This window comes from Falco rusticolus, chromosome 1 (assembly GCF_015220075.1).
Source record: "Falco rusticolus isolate bFalRus1 chromosome 1, bFalRus1.pri, whole genome shotgun sequence".
NCBI lineage: Eukaryota > Metazoa > Chordata > Aves > Falconiformes > Falconidae > Falco > Falco rusticolus.
The window spans coordinates 10667279-10689248 of NC_051187.1; the positions used below are offsets into that span (position 1 = coordinate 10667279).

Below are 21970 nucleotides of genomic sequence, written 5' to 3' on the forward strand. Positions count from 1 at the left end.
TGCTGGCTAGATACCACTGATTGGCCTGTGAGTAGCATTAATATGGGGGTACAAATGCAGCCTTCATTACACAGGCAAGGCATGGCTCCCAGCTTTCAATCTGCTGCAAACAGTTTTGCTGTATTGAAAAGTGGGATTTTAGAGCGGCGTCTCCCACTTACCACTCCAGTATTTAGGCAGAGACTATGGCTAGTCTTGCCACCTCTCTTGATAGAAGGAAATGACCTACAGACATCATATGCATCGCTGATTCACACGAAACAGATGCCTTGTACAGAGTGTCAGCCCCTGAAAGGAGGGGAGGAAAAGCACTTGAAAATTCACTAAGAATAGTAAAACGTGGTTTAGAAGCTTTCGCCTTTCATTTCTCATAAACTAGAACTCCATCACATCTTTCCACCAAGTTTCTTTTGATTTCTTTGTTGTAGAACTAACAATGCTTGAAAGCTAAGAAAGTCTCATTTCTAAGATGTTTCTGTTTTCAATCGAACAGCAGAACTATTTGTTTTCCTAGCCAGTGATGGAATTAAACAATTTGTCTTTGAAAACTCTATAAGCCTTCACCCTGACAACCCCCCCATCTGCTTTTCAGATTAAGGTACTTTGATTTTTACCAGCTAAAGGTTTATGAACTGCTGTATAAACCCAATTACTCTCATAGTAAATTATTTAAAGCTTACATGTTATTTTTTAAATTTTTCCCCATGGACTACTCTGGAGATTCAGAAAAGGAAAGGCTCACTACAGCATTTTGAATTGAAAATGTGTAACAGGGAAAACCATGGAGCTTCCAGAAACTCAGAATAAAAAAAAAAAACCCTCAACATATTTAAGTAAGGACGAGACATACCCCAAGAGAAACTTTTCAGGATAGGACTGGTTAAAAAAAAAAAAAAAAAAAAAAAAAAAGAGCTACTTTCAGTGACAGGGAGTTCTTTAAAAACAGATTAAGTTTCATCTGAGGCAGTATTTATTCCTTAGCTGGTCTCTGCCTCACTTCCTGATTGAAAACTGGGAGAGGAGGGATTTTCATGTTCTCACTTTGGATGCCATCAGCAGAAAACACACAGTGGACAGTGTTTCATTTCAAAGGAAAGCTGCCCTTCACACTCACTGTCTCTGTTTTGGCTGTGTCCACAAAGGGACAGAGCATCCCAGGAACACACAGGGCAGGCTGGAGTCCAGGGTGGGATAACAAGGGAAGACATGTGGAACACATGACAAGAAGCACTAAGCCCACTGCTGCTTCTCCAAACGGGGACTGATCCAGAAGAAAAAAAAAAACACCAGGGCCTGGCAATAATCACAGCATAATGCTAGCAGGAGCTAATTCATTTTCAGGTCACCAGTTCCGGGACAATTTGCATTGCCCAGAGAAAGCAGCAGGGCAGGCAGCATTGCTGCCCCTACAGCAACTCGCCTTATAGATCAATTCCTGAGCCCAAATCCTCCAGTCTCTGAGCAACTCTTCTCCACTGAGAAACAGAAATAAGCACAAAATCTCTCATTTACACTCATGGTGCTTTAGCAAGAGTACTGCAGGGATGGCATTGGCTTGGCTACAGTATGACTACAGTATTATTTGGGGACCACTAACGATGCACCTTTATCAAAAGCTAAGGAAAGATCCTCACATTCAATTGCTACATTTTTAGTTTTAGGACAGTTGAGTAACTGTTCCCGTAAATTAGTATTTGTCATGTGCAAACTGTTAAAGAAAGTTGTAGCTCTAGGCAAGTTAACAAGAGTGACCAGAAGCTTTAAGAAATGTCCCCTCAGGATGTACCCAAACCAGGGCACACAAAAGGAAGGCAGGGGAACACCCCACTTTTAAGAGCTGGCATTCACAGCGATTTGTTCTGCACGGTTCTCTTCCTGGTACGTTTTGTCATTTATGCATTCAAGCACAAAAAAAAGTGTGTTAAAACAGCATCACAGCAACACTGAGTGATTCACTTGAGATGTCTGGTCTGCATGTGCCTGTGGTGCAAAAGACTGACTTACGTGACCAGAAGCATTGATTTCCAGCATCCCAGCTCACTCTCCTTTCTGCCACCAGCACAGCATGGCTAAGCAGCAGCCAGGTGAAGTGACTTATTTCGATTTAACTAATTAGGGAGGAGCAGGCAACAGCACTGACTCCCACAAGCTTAATAGTGCTAAATCAAAGTGATGCTTTCCTTCAGAGTTGCAGGGCTGACTGAAGAGGTTCAGCGCTGTGTCCCACACAGCATTAGAGGAATGCCAGGGAAAGCACGCAGCTCGGACAGCACAGGGACCAGACCCCCAGCCGCAGAATGATATATAGTTTCTCAAGAGCTCCTCCCTGTGAGACTGGCCTGGGGTGTCACAGCAGCATTAACAGATTTCAATTGGGGGTGGTTACCCACCGAGTGGCCCCCAGACAAGGAAGACCAAGGTGCTGAGCTGCAGCTGGTTCAGGAAACAGCCACATTGCCTGCCAGCGCAGTCAGTCTGTGCCACCCTACAGAGCTGCCCCTGGGGCAATGAGGACTCCTGCCTCCAAAGACTCATCCCTGGTGCCTGTCTGCAAGGCAAAACAAGCAGGAGTTTTCAAAGTTGTCAGTTTTCTAATGTAAAGCGCTAGCAACCAGGTATGCAAGAGAAGGTAGAGGGGAGTTACAGCTAAGAGGGAGCTCTGAAAAGCATCCGTACGGCACCTTGCTTTGCCAGGCTGGTGTCTAGGAATGCTAAAAAAAATAGGAGAACAGTTTAAAAGACCTCGAGAGCACAAGAAACTCAAGAGAGCACAAGCAGAGCATGCTGTGCTTTGGCCGCACTGCGCTCTCCCACCAGCTGCAGCTTTGCTCCCATGTCAGTTCCTCTCCTGCTGCCTCCAGATGCACCAAAACTCAACTCAGCCTTGCAAGGACACAGCCCCAGCCAGTTTCAGAGCCAAAACTCCGGGGTCCATCTGAGTGAAACTAAGCCCATCAATCTGACAAATCAGTTTTCCTCTCTTCACAAGCTTTTTTGTTTATTTTTGAAACATTTGTTATTTTGGTATACTTGGTACGCTTTCTCCTTCAATTCATCTCTACCTTCTATATATCGCTTTGGCTCAGATCTCCCATCCCTAGTGGGAGTCAGGCCCCATGAATTTAGGACACTAATCAAACCTAGCACTTGTCCAGACCAGGAAAGGAGTTGATGGCACTTTATCCTCTGACCCCAGCATAGATCCAGTCCAGATGAAATGGGTTTTGTTGCCTTGATTACCTTCTGACTCCTAGTCTCACTGAGGCCAAGGACATTGATGCTGGTCTGTAATACCGTGTCACGTACAAAAGGACTGATCCATCTGTGTCAGCTTTCAAAATTCCTGCAGAACACTGTGCATGCTTATCACACTTTTAATAAAAACTATGATGTAATATGTTTCCCAGAGCAGTTGCAGACCACCTGCCAGCACCCCACAGAGAGCCAGTGCTCTGTCTATGCTTGCTTGTACCATTTAAGTTCCATTAATCTTGTATTTGCAGCAATACTAACTTCACAAGGGATCATATCATTAGGTTCTTCCCCAGCTATTATCATCACCGGAGTCCTTGAAACTGCACAAAGAGAAGTCCATCTCTGCAAAACAGGGCGGTGTGCCAGAGGTGCTCCGTGGGTCTGCATGGAGCTCTGCAGCTCCCCAGGCTGGGCAGAGCCATCCCTTGAACCCTCTTGCACAGCACCAGCACCAAATACTGCTCTACCTTCAAGTGCTTCAGAGGTTTCTTTTTTCTTTAGGATCTACTGCTAAAGCTCCCGTATTTTTTAAGGCTCCTCCCATCATACCATAGAATCCCAGTATCCTCACCTCCTTCTGTTAAGATTCCTCTGTCTTGCACTATAGTTTGCTATAATACAAAAAGTATATCAAGTACTCAATCAAGTATTTTGCAACAGAAGATTTACATTACACAGGCATCTCTATTATGCAAGCACTGTGATCTCAATGCCAATCCTAGCATCTGCAATTACCAAGTTTGGCCCCTCTATCAACTGAGCCTCCTCTCAAATCCCCAATTAGTTACGGGAGGTCCTGCCCATGCCTCCCTTTTGTCTGCTCTGCTCACAGGAGTGTTTTAGGAAGTTTTAACAAATCACTGCCATGGCAGCGTCAAGCTGTCAACATAACCACAAGCCTACTCTGTTTATGAAAGGGATACGCTGTAAAACAGCCTCTGCAACAAGGCATTAGATTGCAGAGCCCAGCCCTCCGTACAGCCCAGGACGCAGCGCTTCTCAGGAGGGCTGAAAATAGCAATGCTTGATTATAAAGCTAAGCCCATCTATCAGCAGTAAGTACTCAGAAAACCTGATCCAGACTACGAGGAAGAAAAAACACTCCCAAGTTTTCTGAAAAAGGAAACAAAAAGCTTCCAAGCTCATAATTTAGGAGAGATTTGAGAACTGGAATATCTACAACAGTTTAGCCACCTAATAATCTTAACAAAACGTTTTAAGTAAGTTCTGTTTTACCTAGCAAGGGTACAACCACTATAGGGAACGTTTAGCTAAACGTAAGGCTAAAGGCACCTTACAAAACCAGCCAACTCTTCCATGATGCTGCTCAGAAGCTGCCGGAGGTGACAGCATCTCCCTGCCAAGGGACAGCCAGCCACAGGCAGTGGCACAGAGAAGGACCATGCAGGCACTCTGCCCAGGCACAACACAAGCCCACTAGAAAAAAATCAAAATATTAAGAATAAAGCAAGAGGAAGCAGGTAATAAAAGCATTAGAGAGATGGCAAATTAAGAAAGGAGTTTCCCTCCTTGTTTGGTTTTGGTTTTTAATTTTTTTCCCCTTTGGAAAAAGAGCAGGAAAGTTACTCTCTTATGCAAGATGTTTCATTCACATTATCATTCTGACATCTCATTCACAGGCCCAACAACCCAGGGAAAAGGTCAGACGCTGTGTAATGGCTATACATTAAGCAGCAATGAAAAACAAGACGCATCCCACACTGAGGACACACTAATGGCTCTTTTGAGTCAACACATACCTAATTCACTTTTTAAGACTTTAAGTTGCAAATTTTTATTCAGCTTTCACAGCACAAATAGCCACAAGAAAGCTACCCCAAACCCCAGTTTGCCAAGTCAGGAGTATTTGATATGAAGGTCACTTCCTCCAGCCCCAGGCAAACTGCTTTAAACCCTTTACCAGACAAAAGTAAAAAGTAAGTACAAGGAATACTTGTATTGATTTTACGATACAAGACACAGGTCAAACATTGAGTGCACAAAAATAATTCACACTTCTCCAGGAACATAAAAACATTAAATACTCAGAAATGCTCTGTGCTGGCATCAGTGGGGTGCAACAGTTAATTTATTAAGACAGATTAATGCAACCGCAAAACCTACAGCGTTAAAAGGCAATTTTGACCTCTCTAGATTGGCTGCCAATATGATATAGGTCCAAAAAGAAATTACCCTTTTCTGCTGCGACAGAACAATAAATTGGCTTCCTCGAATACAGTGGTTAAAGAATCCAAGTTCCTGACCTTGAATGTTTTACTAGTAGTATGCTGTGCTGTAGGGAACAATCAGGATGACATTTGCTGAAATGTGTGGGATTTATGATATAATAGGTTGCACATATGTGCCAAAAGCGGAAAAAAAAAAACCCCTCTTAAAACCAAGTAAATCAAGATTAATTAGCTACTAAAATAGCTAAGAGAACTTAGTGCAGTACAGGTGGTAGAACAAACCATCTTACTTTCTGTACACAGTGACTAAAGTTATTTTTGAGGCCACACTGTACGTGTATCTTCGATCACACTCTCACTGGGAAAAGCAAAAATTGCTGCTCCTTTGTAAACTTCTCTTTGTAATTCTGTAGGTTTTCACTTTCATAAACAAATGTTACGCAGTCCTTTTATAGAAAGTCCCATGAAGTCCACAGGAAAATCCCATATTGTCTGCCTTTGATCATCAAGACAGACTGAAAATTAACTCATGGTATTTTTATAGTGATCCTTGTATTAAGGGAGAGGACACACCGCACACGTGCACCTCTCCGCTCTTATCAGATTCACACTCACTTTCCCCCCCTCCCTTTCCATCCAGCCTGGTGACTTTTTGTTTTATTGCTGCTAATTGCAATTACAGGTGTTCAGAAATCGACAGCCTGAGAGATGCCTCATACCTTAAATGCCATCCCCGCAGCCCAGTGCTTTGCTGCAGACTGTGTCTCTCCAGCAGCACTGAGCAGGCTTCAGGATCACAAAAGCAAACATTCTCCTGAAATCATAGCAGCCTGACTTTTTTTTTTTTTTTTTTTTCTCCTCTCTTTCCCTTGCCCCAAGAATGTGAACAAGTTGTTAATACCCTGCAATCTGCTCGGTTTCCCTCTTAATCCTCAGTTTAACCAAGCCTCTCCTTGCAGGAGATCATATCAGTATGTCCCTCACTGTCAAACAATGCGGAAAAGAGCCAATGTTATTGTGAGCCTGAGGTGGAACGACTCAATTCCCAGCAGGAGATCAATTTGTACAAGGAACCAGCGAGTTCTTCTCTAGCAGGGGTAACCACTTCAATTGAGTCAGACTCCCTGTGACAACAAATATCCTCGATGGGATATGGTCCGCTAGCAAGAGCTCACACAAAAGGCTGCCGTTCCCTCTCCGCAGGTCAGGAGAGTGCGACATGCACACCTCCTCTCCTCCTGCACAGGTCTTCAACCCAGACACCTTTACACAACTCTTCACATCCCACAGGCACCTCTCGACACTGATCAGGGATCACAGGAAAAGATGCCTTGCAGTCTGTCGTGGTCTTTTTCCACAGGAACCCACAGCCTAGAAATCTGAACCACATCCCTCCTTCCAGGTACTCGTGCTCTAAGCTTGTTATTCTGCAACATGGTAAACTACCCACCGAGTTTATTTTCACACAGTTTTCAGCAGCTCTCAGCTCCCCACCAACTACGCAGCCAAATTCAAAGCCATTTCCAGCACCAACGGCAACACTGCCCCAGGGCTGCACACCCTTTGGATTGTTGTACAGCCCACCCACAGCATCCAAGAAAACCAGAGACCAAGTTACTGACGTTACCAACACCTACAAACCTTTTTGTTATGTTACCCCAACCTGGGAAAACTTAAGTTATTGACAGACAAAATTAACATGAAAATAGGGAAGAGACATATAGAGCAGACTGACTTAGAGAGGCAAGGAGGACCAGCTGATGCAGGGCCACTTGGGTACCCAAACAGTAAGACCTGAGCAAGAAGTCCCTCCTCTCCAGGTTTTTGGAAGTCTCCTTTAATACTTACTTAACTGTTTATTGGCTATTTGAGCTATTTGCTAAAGACTCGACATCTTCTGCCACTTAACTGCAGAGTGAAAAAACTCCTTCATCCGCTCTTGTAGGTACCAAAGTACCACCGTGAGCAAACCAGAACCTGGATTTACATGGGAAAATAGCTGCTCAGCAAAAGCCTCCCACATGAACACCCTGATCCCAGCTAAGAATACTGACAGACAAAATTAGCATGGAAAAGCTTTAAATCCTCATCAAAACTTGATTTCTGTAAAGGCTTCCCTGTTTAGGGAAACGTGAAAGGGATGCAGTCAAAGCGAACACCACACCATCACCTGAGTATTTTCAAAACACATTCTCATTGCTTTTCATTTTCCAAAAACATAACCAAAAAAGCGACGGAGAAGTCCGCATTACTCTGTGACCGTTGAAGAGACTGATGGGAGAACAGCAATACGGCAGTACCTATACACTGGGTTTACAACACTGTTACTCTCAGAATTGATGGACGTATTAATTGGAGACAGCTGCAAGGAAAAATATCTTAACGACATGATTCATTAGTTTTCATAGATAATTACATCTGCTCACGGCCTCACAGTGAATCATTCATTTAGGGAATTTTTGGGGTATTAAATTTAAATGCAGTAATCAGATTTGTTAATCTGTGGGACAAGGCAAACCAAACAAAATTTTATTCAGGGAATTGTTTATACTTTCAACATTGACATTAATTCAGCAGCAGGAAAAAATTAACAGCATAATACATGCTCATGTACGTTAAAAATTATTAATGGTAATCTCCTTCACTCCCCCCAGTGCTTGTAATGAGACTGTACACATTTCTCCAAGGCTGCCTGGACTGCAGGTTTTTTCCCTAGATGCATCATGATGGGTTACACAATGCAGTGGCCTTTTAAAAATATATAGGGGTTTTGTTCAAATGAATGGATTAAAATAATTGATCCTTGGTTTTGCTACTCTACAGACTCAAAATACAGCTGGTTTTTCATTGTTGTTGTATTTTATGTTTAAAAAACAAGTTTTAAGCATGGTTTAACTGGTTTTATTACTCTGAAGTAGCAGCTCATCCTCAGATAAAAAAAATCTAGAAAGACTCACAGATCCAGGTCAGTTCCCCTCCTATCATGTCACAAACTTTAGTAAACTGAACTCCACCTTAAAAACAGATAATTTTTTGCCTATTTCTTCTCCTGGAAGCTACTCAGGAATTTTCTCTCTCTGTTTGAAAAAAAAAACAACCAAACATGTAATTTTCTTGTCTGTACTATTTATGGTCAATTTATTACCATTTTTTCTTGAACCAATATTCTTCTTCAGTTTCCATAGTTTTTTCCCTCCCCGATATTTTACTGCCAAAACACGAACAGAAAGCAAACCACATCTCCTGTCCATCCCCATCTGGCCAGACTGCACACCCGTAACATCAGAGCCCCTCTCTGTGCTATCCCATTGACCTTCACAGCCCTCACTTCTGTGGGCCCATCTCTCCTCAAATTCATTCTTCTGGAACAAGAACCTGGAAGCCAAGAGAAATTTTTTCACACAGCTGTATCCAGGTGCAGCGACCCCAGCTGCCACGGTAGCCCCAGACACACTTGTCAGCTGCTCTGTCATACCGATTCTCTCGCCACCAAACCAGCAAATATTTGGCCAATTTGGGACAAGCTCAGGACACAGCCAATCGCTGCAGCTCACCGAACCAAAGAAACTCAGGGCTTCATCCTCCTCATCACATTTTAGAGGCTTCACAACCACCACACCATGATCTGAACCATGTTGAAGAAAACATGAGGAATCAGGCAAGAGGCATCTCATGGCATAGCAGAGAATCCCACAGACCTTCAGCAAACTAACATTCAGAGAACACCAGTGAAGGTTCACAAGCAGGAGAAATAACAGGAGAAATACCTTTTGGGGGGGTGTCAACAAACAAAGAGAAGGCCAGAGCGCCTTGCCCAAAGACATACAGCCAGTCCACGGGCAAGCCAAGGATGAAAGTCCCCAGTTCCAACCACCAGACCACAACTAATCAACAGCAGCCACACGCAGAGCAGCCCTAGGTGTACAGGAGAGAGCACCTTTGATACCACAGCTTGGATTTCTCTAAACCCACATGCTACTGCTGAGAATCAGAAATTAATGTGCAACTTGATATCTCCTGCTTTGGTGAAGCTGCACCTACGCAGTCGTATTTTTCCCCACTGAGGTTTGGGGGGCAGGGGATTGCTGCGTGGAAGCTGGAACAAATTAATATTTCCCTGAGAATTATTATTTTAAGAGAACAAACCAGCAGAAGTTAAAAGGTAAGCCAACATCTTCTATTTTCTTTTAGTTAAGCGTCTGACAACACACAGTATATTTTACTCAGGATCTAGGCCCAAACACTATATGACGATAAGCTCCTCATTAGGCTGTTACTGGAAAGCATCCCAGGCTCTGCAGTAACATCCCAGTTCTTGCAATACCTACAAGCTTAACGCCCATGTCACAGCCATGACTTCGAGAAAGACCTTTCCCAAAGAATGGCATTTGAGGTCTCCGCTCACCTCTCCCAAAAACATGCTGCTCAGCTTTGGCTAATGCAGCACCACTTGTTTGTGTAACTGGAGAAGTGTCAAGCCCTCTCTTCCAGTGATTTAAACTCTGCCAGTGTTAGAAGGAAAACAAAGAACAAAGATGCTGAAATATCCATCATCTTGCAGAGCGCCCATGGGAGTTGCTGGAGGAATGCAGCGCGCCATGATCCGCTGGCCCCGCTTCCAGGTTACCGCCCGCTCGGCACACGCAGACTCCCTTTCCTGCGCACACGGAGAGGGCTCAGAAAAGAATTCACCTCAACGGCTCTTCCAGAGCGTGCAGGGCTCGGCAGCCCCGGAGAAGCTGCCTGGTCCGAAGGCATCACAGGCTGCCCGATGCTGGTACCACGCTCGGTGCCATACGAGCGCAGCAGGTTGCCAGCCCCCCACGCTCCTCCGGAGCGGGCACAGGCATGTCCGCACTCCGCTTGTAACGAACAACAGCTTGTAAACAGCCAACTCAAGAGCCAGAGCCGCTTGCTAAGAAGGGCTTTGGTTACTAAATGCAGAAACCCGCACAAGACATTGATCTCTCGTTTCCCGAATTCAGAACTCACATACACATATTTTATTAATAGACCGACTGCACAAATGCCAAGAAGGGAACTCTGTTCCAGTGAAAATTAAGATACCAACTTCTCTCACACTTACTGAGAAAAGGAAGTACAAGCGGGGAGATAACTAAAATAAACTGTATAAATACAAGAGAAACAGGGTAGTAAGCACATTGAGCTGAGGCAAACAGGGTCAAACACTGTCCTCTGAAACCTCAGCATGGAAGGGCCACGCGAAGCAGAGGAACAGTCTCTGGACAGCTACTCCAAGGAAACACAGGCACAACCACCAAGTGCTCAGCGTTCCTGCCTGAAAGGACCACACACCTCTTGGTCAACGACTCCTACTCTCATCAGCAGAGTCACACTGAGCTGAGAGCAGTCTCAACGAGAAGACAGGGATGCAGAACATCCTGTACTTCCCTTACTTTATTGCATTTTCTCACTGGAGAAGTATTCATCAGCAACTGTCAGAAGTCAGCTTAAGGAAAAAAAATTAAAATGCTCTGAGACATTTTCAGGAGCAAGAGAATCAAATGAGCAGTCATGCTGCTGGAGGAGCCGAGCCACAGTGTTAGGGACAGACACCAGCATTACAGCGGTGCCCAAACTTTGGCTCAGCGCCTTGCAGAACACACCCAAGGTGCATTAAGCACATCTCATCACTGGGATGGAGAAAAGAGACCCAGGAGACAGGCACCCTGCTCCCAGGATAAGACCGAAGGGAGAGCACATCCAGCTACTCAGTGGTGAAGTGTCTTAACCTGCTGAGCCTTCTCTGCTGTGCAGCACTGCGGTTGGGAAGGAACACCACCTCCCCTGAAGACAGCACCTTCTTTTTTCTTTTTTTTCTTTTTTTTTTTTCTTTAAAACAGTTGGGCAATTGTTTTAAGGAGAAGTCTAGGACAGGAAAAACACATTCCTCTGAAACACCATCACTGCCAGGCACTGCAGGATCATCAAACCTGTAGCCACTTGCTGACCCCATGCATAAAAAGCACCTCAGAAATAACATATATGCATTATTTCAGGCAATGTTAAAAGCAAGAAGAAAAGTAGTGGTTTTTTTTTAATGAGGGATAAATTATACCTTTTGATTTCTGACTCTTCTCTTTAAACGGTTTATTCTGTGCTTCGCTCCCACATGGAAAGGATGAAGAATTATTGGGGAGGGTGGTGGTTCAGGACAGTTTAAGTGTGCATGAAACGGCTGTTCACTCTCAGCACACCACTTGTGCTCTAGCGAGATCGCCACAAACCCATGACACCACTCGTTTGTTCAACAAAGTTTCATGAATTCCAGCTGGAGACTCCTTCTTTCTTCCCCCAGGGCCAAAGAGAAATATACTGATATTTTTCATGTTTAGGATGTGGGGAAAGGCACACAGGAACATGGAAACATATTACATTGTTGGATTTCTCTTCCCCCATTCCTCCCCTGTTTTTCTAGAAGAAGGGAGTCTTCCAATCCCTAAAACAGATCAAACAAGCAGACTGCACGTGAATAGCATCAGTGAGTACTGAATTCATTTACCCCTCTGAACCCCCATCCACCATACAGAAGTTACCATACAGTCACAGCAGCAACCACCAACTCGATTCCCAGCTCCTTCAGCTGGCATGAAAAAAAAATTTAGTTTGGGGGTACAAAAACAAGAGGATCCCCTGCACACAAACCTAGACTGACCCACCGGCGATCACTGCAGCACTTGAGACAGCTTTAAGCTGTATTAGCAGCTAATCAGTTTTCAGCTTTGGGCAGAAAAAGCAGCAGTGTCTGACAGCCACTGGCCAGCAATGATCCATCTCCCTGATTTACCTAGGATCTTCTAAGCAAAGTTAAATTCAGAAATTTCAGTGGTTACCACCATCCCTGTGATCTGGAAACAGCACAGGATCGGATGAGAACTTTAGCAGAGCAGCAATGAACCCCCTGCGTTATCAAGGACAGGGGGGCAGGACAACTGTGCAGTGCCTGCAGCTTATTTTCATATAATAACTGTCAGCGAGAACTATTGGAAGGCTTCTCCCCTTTCAAAAACAAATCTCTCGCTAAAGTCAACAGTGCCAGGGAGTTTATTAAATGCTTTCATCCCAGAACTGAAGAATGGCTTTTCTGCTGCGTTTGTGCTTTGGTGACGTCAGTACGTTCGGATGACTTTAGGCAGACAGTATCTGCTGCTTTTAATGCCCAGCTGCTCTATTTAATCCCTGTTAAAACTGGTTTTCCCGTTCAAATTTCCTTAAACACTGTATTGGGAGATTTGTTTAAAACATATTCCTTATAAAGGCTCCTGGCAACTCTGAAAAGCGTGTTTTTCTTAAACCTTCCTACTAATTTCAGAGGATAAACTGTTCAGCTGTGACAATTTACAGCATGGACAATGTTAATGAGTTGGATGAGGAGCCGGGCCACAAAACTCCTGAGGTCCCACACCACTTCCCTCCATCTTCATTCAAACAACAGCTGCTGCCATGCTCTGACAGACCAAGTGCCACCAAGTCCTGCACAACAGCTGAGCACCTTCTTCAGTCCAACAGCCAGCCAGCAAACTTTTACTAATTTATACCTACTAAGTCCCTCTTAACCAGGTAGATGACGTTAGCACAGGTCCACAGGGACTTTTACAGCAGAACAGAAAACAGTTCCTGGGTATTTTGTGCATGAAACTATTTATTGATTTATTTATTTATGTGCATGAAACTGTTTATTTATTTGTGCGTGAAACTTCCTGGAGAGACGATTCCTGTAGCTGTCTGACAGTTATGGCCAGGTTCACACCTAAGTTTTGCTTTCATAGATAAGAATGTTGATCATTCCTTAATTCAGTTTCACATCAAATACATAAAGATTTTTATGGTTAAGGGTTCTCTGTGCCCCCTCACACGAGGGACTCCACGGTGAGGAAAAGGAGCTGATTTTCTGTCAGCAGCACCTCACAGGCACAGCAAGCCCGACAAGGTGTCCAGCGCTGCCCTAGGAGATCCCAGCAATCTCCTCCTTGCCACCAGCGAAGATTCAACAAGCGGCACCAGACCATCCTTCCCAACACCTGCTACCATGCTCCTTACAGCCACGCACCCCACCTTAGCCCTGCCACATCTACACACCAGCAGATCTAGATTTCAACAACTGGATGCTGAGTAAAGACCCTACAATCGCCCGGCCTGCCCTGGGAAGCAACACGGAGCTCAGTATGGAAAACCCACTATTAGGTTAAATCTGTTGTTTCTAGTATTGGTTTAGCAGAAGAAAACTTTGAAAACAAGTTTCAGAAAGCGGAGAACTGGAGGGGAGGGATTAGACAAGTCTCCGGAATGAAAATGAACTCGGGAAGAACAGGAGGTTACTAAGAGTCATTTACTAAAAGTCATTTTCAGTGAACGCAACACCCAGATGTGAAGAACCTCTCCTGTTCTGTGCTTTTCTACCTCCTCCATGCTCAATACCACTGAATACTCAACTTTTCTGCTTTAAGAGCAAGCACCAGCCCCTGTGGATGAGGGTTAGCCCTGGAACAAAAAGGAGGAATACACTGAGTATACACACAAACCTTCAGACCTTCCCTTACAAAAGTCCTGTGGTCTCCAACTATGAAAGTAATTTTCCCTTCATTGAAAACACACCACCCACATGACCCATAAAGCAAAACTATTACAGTTCCTATTGTAACAAAGCATCAAATGGAGTTTTTCTGTAAGAAGTGAAGTCCCAACAACTTAACTAGTGGAAAGTACTACACTTAAGCTAAATAGGCTCTATTCAAGTTTAGCACTGCTACAATTACCAATGATTAGTGAAGTACCATAAAACAGTGGGAAAAACCCAACTGGTCAACACTGACCCCAACTGCCACACAAATGCACAAAGTGGCAGCAAATGCATAATCCAGCCCAAATTCTCACAAGCTCTTTGATCACTGGCACATGAATGTGTATCATGCTACAGCCTTCTCTCTCCATCCACAGGCTGACATTCTGAGGCAGCTTGGTGCTAGTAATAATTTCCAAGTGAAAATACTTATTTATAATGAGTATTATTACATAAAAAAGTAGTCTATGTCCTAAGCTCAACCAGAAGGAAGCTTTCCTCCCCGTTTATCTGATTTTCTATTCATTTAAAATATCATGTTTCGGAAGGCCACTTTAGAGTTCAATTCACACTGCTAATTTTCTTTGGCAAAAACCCACGTTATCTACAAACATTGGTTGAAAATCCAATTACCGAAATGTGATACCCACACCCTGTTGCATAGCAACTGGATAACACAGGGATACGGAAAATGTTGATATTCCAAAATAACAGCAGGTAACAGAACTGCTTACTAACTGCGGGCAGAGCTACATCAGTAAGATGCCCAGGTGGGATGCAGGAGTTCAAGGGGAAAGGTGCACCAGAATTAAGGTGTCACCCCACTCCGCCCACTTGCATGGGGCACTGTCCAGGACTCCCTGCCTGGAACCATCCCTCCCTATGACACTGGTTTGGCTCGCAGCTTGTTCCTGCCAAACACCACAGCACTGACTGGCATCTCCTGCTTTCTCCCCACCTGCCCCCTGCTACCACAGCCTCTGACCCCAGGAAAACGGTAAAGCTCTACTTACCCCTGCAAGCCCAAGGCAAAGCTTGCTCAGGGAAACATTAGCTGGAGAAAACGAAGCAGACAAATTAATAGATCTGTCTCAGAGCATCTTCAAGATTTCAAAGCTTAGCCAAGTCGCGATGGATTTTTCCTCAAACTAAGGACCGTCTCAGAGGCTAGCATTGGTCCCCTCCAGCACTGCATACCTATGCTACAGCACAGATACTAGACTTCTGCAATAAAGAAGCGATTAGAAGACTTTCAACACAGTAAAATAAATAATTCCCAAGTTTCTTCCCCATAATCACAATTTTTCCCCACTATAATTCTCTCACATAAAAAAAAGCCCATGACAAACAACCAGTAAGAAACAAAAATCTTCTCTCTTCTCCACCCCCAAAAATAAGGTTTTGCTCTGCATTCTTTGCAAAGGGAGGAACTGGACACCGATCACCTCTCCCCAGCACTGCTGCAGGGCAAAGGCATGTGGATTTGCACTCAGGTACTAACACAAAGATTTGGTTGGCTTTGTCAGTGGTTGGTGGTTGTATCTTCTGCCACTGTTCTCTCTAGTTTAAACACGGCATTATAAACACAAAGGTCAGAGTTACACGGAAAAAACTGTCAGGAGTTTATGCCAAATATCTTATTTTAACACGGGGTCTGCCCAAAACTGACCAAAACCAGCTTTCTAAAATCTCTGGCAGTACTTGAAACCAATATTCCTTTCAGCATTTCTGCTAACACCAAGAGGCGATTGATGCAGCAGGTTCAGCCAAGCAGCCACGGGGAACCCTGGAGCCTCTGGTCCCCAGGTCAATCCGTCAGGCATCCTGCTTCAGAACTGTGAACCCCGTGGCCTCGCTACCCCAGGGCCAAATCCATCACTGTATCCCAGACAAAGGTGTCTCTCAAATTCCTACCCTGAGCTTGGAAACAGGCCGTCAGACCCAGATGTTTCAGACTAAAGGCTCTGGACTCAAACCAGCATTTTTCAGCAAAACTCGGTTCTATAAGAAAATTTTCAACAAAATTTTGAGATCAAACACCACTGGAATTATTTCAGAACAACACAATCTACGTAGCCAAGACATATTTGATAGTGTCCCTACACTTCAGTGCCAGCCGGTTCACATTATGGTATCTTTTTTCAAATGTGTGGTTTATTCCCATCATGCTAAAGTGTTTCTTACAAAAATCTCTTGGGAGAGAGTAAAGAGGAATTGTGTCTCTTCCATGTCCAAGACCTGTATTACTGTCATACTGGAGGATTACTCCAGTTCTTGACGTGTAACAACAAAAGCAGTTCACTGGGGGCAATTAGTACATCACATCCACACCCAGAAGTCATCAGGGCAATAGAAAAGGACTACAGCCAGTGAGGCAGAATATTTTTCACAATAGATGGAACAAACACGATAATACCTACATCATCTCATTTGTTTTGGGACGTGTAGGGATAAAACATTTTAATACATCAGCAATACAAAAAAAAAGATCACGCTCCTACGACTTACTCCACCCAAGCTTGCAGGAGTTACTTTATTTTTTATTTATAATAATTATAGCACAATTATTTTACCTGTTTTTAAGTGATCTCAGGATGCTTTAAGATATCAACTTCACCATTTTAAAGGAATCCCATATTTATGTCACATTAATTATGTTTATGACTGAAACGTAGCTTTGACCAGCAACTGTTCCCAGCACTCTTATTTCTGCTTCCACCTAGTTGTGATGAACTGTGTACATGCATCCTACAAACAGGTAGCCAGGGGGTCGATTTCTATGTTTGAGCACAGACAAGTATTACCTGCCATTTCCAGGCTGGATCTAACAGCAGATTTTACAAATATCCAAGTAGTATTTAAGCAAGGAAGAAAGCCACATTGCCCATTCAGATACCGCACAGCAGAGATCCATCTGCACACAAGCACTCAGAGCACCAGCTTTATCCTGGTTTCTGTTCTTGCTCTGGTCAGAGCCTTGGAAGATGTTGCATTTCATTTTCTGGTTCTGAGAGGTACCGATTACCAAAGCAATTCCATATGTTACATTTATTTATGGCAGAACAGATCAGCAAAGAACTGAAACTGCCTAGCGACTGATAAATGTGATAGGGTCTATCAATTTTCAATACAGGCGCCACAAGTAGATCTGTGCTTCAGGACTGCTCAGTAAGAAAGCAGAGCTGGAGCACCCTCAGCACCAGTCTGGGAGGGATTTTCCCCAGCACCGCTGGGAGTAGATGGCATCAGCCTCCACGCTGCATCATTCCAGGCTCTCACCGTCTGCTGCACACATTTTGAACATCTCACCATACGTCAAGCACAATCCCTCCAGGCTACAGGAAGGGTTGCCCTGATCTCAATCCACCTCCAACTTAAAACCTGAGCTTTGATAATTAGCAGTATGTCCTGCTCTACCACCTCACCTCAACTTCATACCACTGCATCCAAACCCCTTTTCATACTGTATCTACCTGGCATTAAGCACAGAAGACACTAAAAACACTCTAAAAAAAACCCAGTTCCCACAAACCCTACAGACACTTAAAACTTTCTTTAATATCCAACACTTAAGAATTGCATGACAAATCTACCCACCTATGAATTGTGTTGTCTCACCCCAAGCCCAACTTATTTGGGAGCAACAATGCCCTCGATATTTTGAGTTGTGCTGGACACCAGTCTAATGTTGAACAAGGCAGCACCAGTGATTTCGGGCTTGAAATATAAGCATTGGAGAAGCAATATATTCTACCCAATGTCTAGGAGAACAAGAGAGAAAGGATAGTTTCTCCATGCAAAGACAGGAGGAGAGACGAGCTGGAGGTAATGGGAAAACCAGGAGAATCTGCTGGAGAGCACTCACCAACCCGCTCGGTGGTGAGTAAATCCAGTTCAAAGCACTCTTCAGATTCCAGCAATACCTCACAATAACAACATGCCCAGAAACATGGTTTTCTTATTCTCTCCTGTGTTGTAACCGTTCAGGTTTCAACCCTACAAGTTTTCTGGGAAATCTATTAAAAGCCTATTAAGCATCCAACAGCCCACTCACCGAAATCACCATGACGCAAGAGCATATGGTTCCTACCAAGCATGACTTCCTTTCAAGCCTGAATATCACCTTCTTTCCAATAATGGCTAGGCAAGCAAGTTGAAGTGATACGGGACAGAGCAGTCACCTACTTTTTTCCATCCATAAATCCTCAAAAAATCCTCTGAAAAGGGGAAGGGAGAGACGAAGCACTAAAGTTAGTCTTTTAAAATATAAACTGAAGTATAAACACCCAAGCTGCATTTCATTGCCACAAATAGCAAATATTTAAAAATAAAACATTATTTTTAGTCTAAGTGTTGCTTAAAAATCCGAGAATAAAATTTTGCCCAGAGACAGCGATGTGTTATCATTTGAAAACACTGCAGCAGCCACATCCCATTCACGCCAAACACAAGCGAGAATGCATTTGGGACCCTTGTCTCCAACAGGCAGTTGAAACCCTCCCCGATTCAGCCAAAAAACAGAGGGACAGTACTTAAGGAGAACGAGCCCGACATAATACCTTGGTATTATCTATGAAGGTAAAATAAATAAAATTATACAGAAACTCCCGTAACAGTTTCCTAGATTTTCTAGCAAAGGCTGTTCCGCACGGGACAATTTATTTCTTGCCTTTCTTTTCTGCAAGCAGCAACTGTGAGGTCAGGATAAATAATTTCAGCTGCTCACAGACAGGTATGCAATTTCCCAAAATCGCCCGTAAAGGAGGGGCTGTAAAGGAGAACTGACTGGGTTTGTGCTTTTCTGCTTCTTTACAATGCATGACAGGCAGCCACCCTAAGAAAGTAGGAAAGCAGGCTAGGAAAATAAATCCCCTCTCTATGGTCTCAATTAAGAGATTTTTTGAGCAGGGGGAAAAGCTAAATTAACACGGAAAAAAAAATCACCACAGTGTTGAAATATCTACAATTACAGCTAGGTTTTGTTTTCTTTTTAAACAGTTTAAATCAAATGCCTGAAGCAGCAGCTGGGAAACTCTCTTCTCCTAAAAACTGAGGCTTATATATCCCTACTAGAGCTCTCCATAAGCCCTGCTAGAAAACTGAAGACGAGACTTAACAAATAAAATGTTTAAGATCATAACTCTTACTGAAAAATCCTGAAAGACTTAAAAAAAATTTTGAAACTCATTTTTCCTCAGCGGTAATTTCTCCAGCATTTCTGATCACCATGAAGACGGATGAAGGAAGACAGCTTTCCCCCCTCCCCACCGCGGTGTGGGTGAGGTAGGGATTGACTAACTGTGGAAAAATCCACATAATTGAGAAGACAAATGTTGAACAGTTATTTTACGGCTTGAACTATTCAAGGAAAAACGCTAACCATGCCAAGAGGCCAGACAGGCTCATTGTGTATGTGTGTGAGTATGTAGAAGCCCAGCCACACTGCAGAAGCGCAACGCTTTTATCCTCATCCAGGTTGTGCCTTGCTGGTTTATCTGTTTCTGTAAGCACTGCGTCAAGCTGTAAAAAAATTCCGAAAGCAAAAGTATCATCTCCCAGCATTATGTGTACATAGAGTGTAACAAAAATATACACGCAGGCTCGGTAGCATGACACACTATTAAGGCTGTTTGTTGCTTCCCATGAGAAGACCCTATTTTCAGTTGCTTAAAATGATGAAAAACTTTTAACGACTCGGGCTCAAGATTCCCAACTTGGATGTCTGCTTCCAGATGAATTAAAAAAAAAAAAATAATATTGAAGTGTCAGCCAAAATATCTCAGTCATTTCAGAACAATGCTGGTTTTTCCACGTTAAGAGTCTCCAGTGGCCTCAGGAGCTACAGTACCCCAATGGTTTCACATTAAGCCACAGAGAAGTTAAAGGGAGATGGAAAGGGAACTAGTTGAGCAAGAACGCTGGACTACTGAAATACTGACAGGCGGTTTCAAAAGTGGAGGTTCAGACATCCAGAAGAGGAGATTAAAGATCAACTCAATAAAAGCAACAGAACAAGAAGTCTGAAGGAAGTCAAGCTGTAGAAGAGATAGGAAAGAAAGAGCTAGAGAAGGTCACAACAGAAAATAAGAAGTTGTCCAGTCCATCTGCTCTAACTCAGCTCAAGCTGTCAGGAACAACAGACCTTCTTAAAGATGTCCCATGACAGGGATTTCCCAACCTCCTGGCACGGCCATTTCACTGCTGTTGGAAGGATTTTCCTGTTCCATTTGACCTAGACCCAACCTATCAGCAAAAGACTTCTCCCCTCTCTCTCAAACCAACTTCTTTCATTCTCCAAGAACCTTGTGTTCCCATCTCAGCCTTCTCTTCTCCAAACTCAGGTACCTCAGCAGCTCATCCTTCCTGGTGGGTCATGCCTCAGTGCCTGGAATCATGCTTTTGCCTACTCTCTGGGTCCTCTCCCCAGGTCCACGTTACCTTGAAGAGGTCTGGCCCAACCTGCGTGCTGCCTCCTCAGGGCCAAGTGTAATGAAGAATCTCATATCTCCAACCACTGGCTTGTACAGAGCGTTTTGCACAATATTATACTATTTGCTCATGTTTAAGAGTTGACCTTAAACACTATACTCATCTTTAATTTTATTAAACCTTACAGAAGAGTCAAGTTTCGCAGGTAGCCCGACAGAATTTCACTCCAGTCCCTCAAGATCATTTAGAGGAATTCTAGCATTACTCCCAGCATAGCTGCAGCCTTTCCCACCTTTGTATTGTGCAGGTGCTGAGTAAGCACACTGCGTGCTTCATTATCCACGTCCTTCACGACAATGCTGAACAGAACCAGAACGACCCACAAAGCCCAAGTCAAGACATACTTCTATTCCAACTATGAACAGCCAATTCCTAGTTTCCGAGTTTAATTATCCAGTCAGCAACATATCTATTGAAGATTATTCGTTTGAACACATGCTTCCATAGACTACTTACAAGAAAGTCTCGTGAGACAGCATCAAAGCCATTCCTAAGTCAAAATGACACCTAATTCTTTTCCCTTACTCACAAGGATCTTCCACAGAGTAAGTCCAAACTCATTTGGCACAACTGACTCTTAACAAGGACTTACGTGAGAGCCACTGCAGACCTGTCATCTCATCAATACTTACAAATAGGTTGTTTTGCTATAGAGTTCTCCCAGCAGAGTTTGACTGCTAGAAACATATCCCACTAGAGCCTGAAAGGGAGCACAAAGATGCTTACTCCCTATTCTTACCTCTGCTGTCAGCAACCGTCCATGAAGCCCGCAGGCACGACATCTCACACCTCTCTCATGCTGCTCCACATCATCCAACACCGGTAAAATTACCCTGTCAGCCCGCATTGCAGAGGTCCCTGCGTAGGTGTTCTCATCTGGCTGCTGACCCAGGCTTGGAGACAGATCCATATATTGCAGTGACTTCCCTTGTTTTTCCAGTTTTCTTTTTAAGAATACCAAGAAGTTTTACAGATAAGCACTGGAAACACTGAAGCAGCAACATCATGTACTTCAAAGATTAGGAAATGCTGTAAATACTATTTTGTCTAGATACATTTTTTACAATTCAATGCAAATTCAGTGTAACCTTAGTTTTCACTACACAGCTCCTTCAGCAGGCAGCGCAGGCAGGGCTTACTTCCTTGACAGGTACCAAATATTGTGTTTTACCCTCATCATCCAGCACAAGGCTGCATTCCTTATGGACTCCACACAACCCCAACTCTGCTCTAAGGAGTTAAAAGCTTCCTCCCAAACCTTCCAACACCAGCCCTCCTGACAGTAAGTATGAGTGTATTTTGATTTTGACAGCTTCCTTGGGAGATGAAACACAATCATCCCCAACTCAAAAGGAAAAATAAGAAAATTAATAGTTAAGATTTATTTTGGATGTTCAGTAAAAGAGGGCTTGAACCTCTTTTTAAGAAGCCATGTATAAACCAAACTTTATATAGC

The 21970-nt window shown here is 43.7% G+C and overlaps 1 protein-coding gene across 5 annotated transcripts in view; it reads right to left on the minus strand.

Moving 5' to 3' along the window:
- Nucleotides 1–21970, minus strand: part of STX8 (syntaxin 8) — a 104513-nt gene that overhangs the window by 59408 nt on the left and 23135 nt on the right. The window contains exon 7 of one of the 5 annotated variants that reach the window (XM_037409531.1): nucleotides 162–288. The exons of the other annotated variants lie outside the window; for them this stretch is intronic. Coding sequence (XP_037265428.1) covers nucleotides 173–288 — 116 coding nt within the window. The 3' untranslated portion in view covers nucleotides 162–172. Of the gene's footprint in view, nucleotides 1–161; nucleotides 289–21970 lie in introns of those variants that run through there. 5 annotated transcript variants of the gene reach the window in all.